Source organism: Mus pahari, chromosome 7, assembly GCF_900095145.1.
Source record: "Mus pahari chromosome 7, PAHARI_EIJ_v1.1, whole genome shotgun sequence".
Lineage (NCBI taxonomy): Eukaryota > Metazoa > Chordata > Mammalia > Rodentia > Muridae > Mus > Mus pahari.
The window spans coordinates 82,289,883-82,295,882 of record NC_034596.1 but is presented as its reverse complement, the minus strand read 5'-3'; the positions used below and the strand labels follow the sequence as shown (position 1 = coordinate 82,295,882).

Below are 6,000 nucleotides of genomic sequence, written 5' to 3'. Positions count from 1 at the left end.
CCCCCTCTCTCCTTCCCTCCCTTTCTCCCTCCCTTCCCCCTCTCTCTTCCTCTCTCTCCCTCTCCCTCTCTAGCTGTGCTCTTTGGTTTTAGGATTAAGCAAGAGGTACTTTAGGGTCCTCCTTTCCATGGAAGGCAACTAGCTACCTGTAGACAGTGCTTTGCATTGTAACTATAAGCAGAGGGCAGTTATCACCTGAGCCCATCCTCACTGGCAATATCCTGAGCCCCAGGCATTTCTTGTGACTGCTCAAAAAAAAAAAAAAAAAACCACCTGCCTAAGCTGGCACTAGCCTGTGGCTCTAAATCTGGAAGAGTGGTTACAGCTGCTCATCTATATGTCCCTTATTTTTCCTTGCCATCTCTTCATATTGTTGCTTCAGGCTAAATCACACATATAACCATCTCTCCCGCTGCCTTATTTGCATGCTCAGTAATGCAGACTGGCCCCATGAGTGATTGTGCTTTTGATACAAAAGGCCAAATCTATGTGGTCCGTCTGATGAAGTTTGAGGGAGACCAGCTGTTACTTCTAAGTTATTTGAACTTGCCTGGTCTCTCCATTGTAGTTCTAAGCTAAGCGTTCCTAATCGTTTTATCTAAGCAGCTAAGAGTTCCTGGGAACTTTGTTGTCTGAGATCTTAGTGTTCTTGCTGGATGTAAAAGTGGCAGAACCTTCCCCTGATGAATAAAGTGTCGGGCTGAGAACAGGCTGGCCTGTCTGCCCGTGCCATGCTGGCTGTATCGTGGATTGCTTTTTAAATGTTTCACGCAACGTGTAAAGGCCCCTCACTCCAATCTGTGCCAACTAAAACTTCCTTCCCTGTTTACAAGGCAGCATAGCAACGGGTGGTATGCAGGTGAATCTCAACAGAGCCAGAAATTTGCGTTAACAAATTTAGCTTTCCTGACCTTGATTTGTTTATAGTCTTGGCATCTCACTGTTTGTGACAGAATTTTACAAGGCTGCCTTCTACAGCCGTGATGGCTGCCAGCTACTTTTCTATGCAGCTAGCTGCCTTTCTAGATCATGACCAGTTTTGACCTGTAGATGCCCAGAAAGTAGTCATTTTCTTTCAGCATTTCATTGTTAATGTTGTTTTTCTATTCATGCTTAGGAAGTCTATTAGCAAGATACAATTTGATTTTGAGAGGAGCTGGGCAATTGCATGGATTTAATTTTGTGGAAACTGTATTTATTACCCATGAAGGAAATTTTCATTATTTAGCCTCCCACCTGAAGTTCCAGGAAAGGCTTCAGTGCCTGTCAGGCAAAGATCCCATTGCTGGTCTGGCATGGTGGCCAGTCTGCCCATGTGCTCACAGGCTCATTTGTTCCCACATCTTATACACAGATGCGTTGCTGCACAAGTCATTTGCCATTTTTGAAGCATGTGTAATTCTTTCACATGTGTTTCTTTATCCTGCCTGTTTATGTGACAGATCTCCCTATTCCTGTGTCTTTTAAGCATTACTTCTGGGACATTCTAATCCTCTGGGGTGACGGGAGAGCCTCACCCTTTAGTCCTACAGCACAGTTAGTACTGACAGCGCATTTCTGACAGGGCTTCAGTTGTCACTGGCCTAGAATGTGAGTGACTCACTTGGTATCCACACTGGTTTCTTTTTGGCAGATCCCCTAGACCCTTCATTCCCAGTGGAGTTCGTCAGACATGGAGACATCATACGACTAGAACACAAAGAGTAAGTGCTCTAGTACTGGAACCAAGTTGATGTGTGCAGTAAGAAATCCATACGTGCTGTGAGGATGAGCACTAAGCTAGCCTTTGCCTGCTGACTTTGACTTTGAGGAGCCTTGACCTATGTGAATACCTTTCAGTGAGCCTACCCCTGTTAGTCCTACTGGGCGAGAATAAGACCACTACCACAATTTATGATCCAAATTTGAAGCAAGCTTTATTAAATATTGGCCAGGACAATGGGCAGTGGCCAGGTCCACACCTAGGATTCCTAGAGAGTGGCCTCAGATTATGTTAGTCCAGTGCTTATAAAGGCAAAACCCACAAGGCTACGTATGTACTTCCAACCTTTGTTCAACCCAGGCTAAGCATCCATCCTAACATACTTCCTGCCTATGTGATCAAGTACGTCCTGTACAGTTGGGGCAACCAACCTTGTGTACAGGAGTGAAAACATATAGCTTGTTATCTTACATGAACAACAGCACCCCAGCCAGTATTCCAGAAAGTTATCTGTCATTGGGCAAGTGGGGATAACAGTCTAGAGACATTTTTGTTTTATAGATGTCTTAAACACAGTAATTTAAACATAAAATATAACTTTAGCTCTCACCCCTACACCAACTCTCACTCCCTACCTCTCACCAAGGAAGCGATAGTTTGAGAGCCCAAAACTGCATCTTTGGTAGATACTTTTAGGAAATGTAAATATCTGTTTCTGAGACTGACACACTAGTCTGTCTCACTGTGTGTTCATTGAAATGAATGGAAACGCCAAGGTGATACAAAAATTGCTAAAAATGATGGAAAAAGCTGACAAGGTTACTAGGCCAAAATCCAAGTGAAAGAGGGAATCCAGAGAATAAGTGAAGCCCTGAAGCCATGTTTTCCCTCATCCTGTTACAGAACTAATATGAATTGCCAGTGGAAAACCACTCTATACATCTAGAGATTAATTTAGGAAACTCTTTAATAGCATTTGTCAGGCTCTGGCTCATGCTCAAAAAGGACACAGCCTTGAATAGATTTCATTAACTTATTAATGCATTCCACATGTGCTGTCACTTTAAATCTCCGTTAGGTCCCAACTTCAGGTCACATTCTGAACAATTTAAACAGAGTTGAGAGTCTGTAATTCTGGACACTTGGTCAGACGGGAGATTTGCACAGTAAGGATATTGCCAGAATTATTCTTAAGTACATCAGTGTTGTTGTTTTCCAATAATTGTTACCCTGGTTTACCCTGCCTACCTGGCAGAATTATATTTTTTCTGATAAGAGTACTGGGACTTAATAATGGCTGTGACCTAGAGCTGCCTATTAGAGGTATATTCTTGGATATAGAGGAGGGCCTACAGGCCATTTTTAAGACAGGACTCTCTCCTTTTGTTATAGGAGTAGAGACTAATTGGAGATCAGTCTTGGTGAATAAACATGGGCAGGAACTTTCTTAGCAGCCCCAAACCTCAGTTATGGTGCAGACTTTCCTTCCTCCGTTTCCAGCAAGTCTGATCAGTACACTACTAGTCTTCTCCTCAGAGTGCTTCTTTGGCTAAATTCTACTTTGTGTAACTTAATATTTCCTAAACAAATTTATCAGTAAATACTTTATAGCATTGATTTTACTGCTCCAAGTGTTTTCTGCATCAGTCCCATGGTCTTGAGGGTGTTTCTGTTTTGTTTTTCCTTGAGACAGGGTTTCTCTATGTAGCCCTGGCTGACCTTGAACTCACAAGAGATCTACTGCCTCTGCCTCTCCCAAGTGAGTGCTGGGATTAAAAGTGTGTGTCATCACTGTCTGTCTCCAGGAGGAGTTTTTAAGCCAAACTTCTAGGTTCCTCCAAAGTGACAAGTTTAGTATTAAGTGACTTGGAACCCAGATGATTTTAGGCTTCAGTGTGTATCTGCTCTACTCACTCAGCCCCAGGAAAAGGGACTCTGGAGGAGCAGACTGTTGGTGGTTGTATAGGGAACCCTAGTTCCCAAGAAGAAACTTAGAATTGGTCTTTCCCTGGGTCTGCAGCTCATATTCATGTCACCTGGGTAGGCTTAGCAATTTTAAGTCATGAGTTTAAATAAACGTGATCATAGACTGGTAATGTCTCATAGGTGCCTGGCTAAAAGCAAGAGTTAAACCTACTTTTGGAAAGATATTGGAATCCATTCCTATAAAGTTTTCAACAATAGTGAATGATGAACAAAGGTGTATTACTCAAGGAAAAGGCACAATGACCAAAACCAGACAAAAGCAATTGTTAGCAGAAACAGCCTCAAAAGAATTATATACTCCAATTACAAGATAAAAGATGAGAGAGAGAGAGAGAGAGAGAGAGAGAGAGAGAGAGAGAGAGAGAAGAAAGAACTGGTATACTTTTCTAGTCAGTTGGATTTGAAATACTATAGATTCCTACTATTAAATAAATCTGATGTCTCTAATAAATTACTAGAATCATATCTAATTTTTATAAATTTCCCAAAATTGTATCATGAACATTCTTTATTTATGGATGAAAGCAAGAGTTGTTATAAAAAGCTAAGTACATCAAAAGCAAATTAAATCCCTCCTCGTTCCTTGCAAATCCTCACTTAAAAAGAAGTTGGCGAGAATAGACAGTAAGTGGAACTGGGGAAGTTTGCCTAACTCGGCATGTCCATTCCAGGATCTAGTCTCTTCTCTGCAGACCTGCTTCCTTAGTCAGGGAAACTACAGCTTCTGCTAGAAATGTGTGGATGTTTCCTGATGCCCATCCCTGGCCTGCATGGCACCCAGTTCTCCGTGTACTGCTTCCCCCCTCCCACCCCCCAGCTCCTTTCTTCCCTAGTCCTCAGACTATGTCTCATAACTGAAGAGATGCCCCATTTCCCAGTATGTTGGGATTAACAGTTCAGATTCTAATATTTTCTAATACTAACAGATGACTACATATTCTTAATAAAAGAAACAGTGTGCATATCTCTTTTCTTCAGATAATGGCTCTTTTCTTCTCCAACTTCTAGAACTACCCGGAACCTGCACAGTCACTATCATGAGGCTCCCCTGACCCGGAAGCACTATCAGGTCACTGGCTATGGCATAGTAAGTAAGAAACTGGAGTGTGAGCAAGGGTGTATGTAAAAAGCTGCGAGGCTTGGTTCAGGGCCATGTAGTAGGACATGTCCTCCCCAGAATTCTAGAATGTTCTAATAGAATTTGGAGGCTAGACATAAAATTGTTGTTGTTGTTGTTGTTGTTGTTTTTATTTTGGGGTTTTTTGTTTGTTTGTTTGTTTGTTTGTTTGTTTTGCCATTATCTATGTAGCCTTGGCTGGCCTAGAACTTGCTATGTTGACCAGGCTGGCTTTAAACTCATAGAGATCCACCTGCCACTGTCTCCCAAGTGCTGGGATTAAAACTGTGTACCATCATGCCTGGCCTGCACAAAGACTTCTTTAACATTCTACAACTGTTTAGCTCAGTTTCCTATGAGAAAAGAAGCCTATAAATTGTTTTGTCTCTATTCCTCTTCTTGCAGAGTAACTATATGCTTTATATAGTCTAATACCTAATAATGTCAGATATGAATACCATGTGGATCTCTTAAATCTCACACTGGAAGGCTGGCAAGATGGCTCAGTGGGTAAAGGCACTTGCCTTGCAAGCCTCCTGACCTGAGTTCAATCCCTAGAGCCCACATAAAGGTAGAAGGAGAGAAACAACTCTGTAAAATCGCCCTTTGATGTCCACATGTATACTGTGGCATGTTCCTCCCCTTCCTGGTCATGGATGTATACATGCACACAATGTTAATAAACTGGAAAAAAAAAAAAAAAAAACCAAAGACCTGGATGATCCTATACTCTTCTAGATTCCAGAGTCTTACTGGTTGTATTTTACAGATCAGGTTCCTGTCATACAGAGGGCTGTTATCAACATAGCTTTGCATTTTGCTATCTCAGGGACATGCACTTAATAGAAAAGGAGCTCTGTCGGGGCTTGTGTCCTGAGAGTAACTGAAGCAGAGCAGCTGGTGGAAACTGTTGAGACTTACCCATCACTCTCTTCTAAGGCTTCTGAGGCATCATTAAAGAGTGGATTCCATAAAGTGAATTCCCTAAACCTCTTTGTATTTCCTGTGCCCATATTGTACTAAAGCCAAGTCTCTGAAGTCTCCATATGTTTTCCCATGGGCCTCTCCAGAGAAGAATTAAATGCAACTACCTTAATTTCCAGGTACAACATTTGGGTCAGACCTACCTGGCTTGGGTGAGAGTGTCCAGATGTGCAGAGCAGCAAACACAAATGGCCCAGATCTCCTTACTGGC

At 42.1% G+C, this 6,000-nt stretch overlaps 1 protein-coding gene across 1 annotated transcript in view; it reads left to right on the top strand.

The window, feature by feature from the left end:
• Positions 1 to 6,000, top strand: part of Pomt2 (protein O-mannosyltransferase 2) — a 41,334-nt gene that overhangs the window by 23,975 nt on the left and 11,359 nt on the right. Inside the window, exons 11-12 of the mRNA XM_021201751.2 lie at positions 1,634 to 1,703; positions 4,697 to 4,775. Of these exons, the coding sequence (XP_021057410.1) occupies positions 1,634 to 1,703; positions 4,697 to 4,775 (149 nt within the window). The remainder of the gene's footprint in view (positions 1 to 1,633; positions 1,704 to 4,696; positions 4,776 to 6,000) is intronic.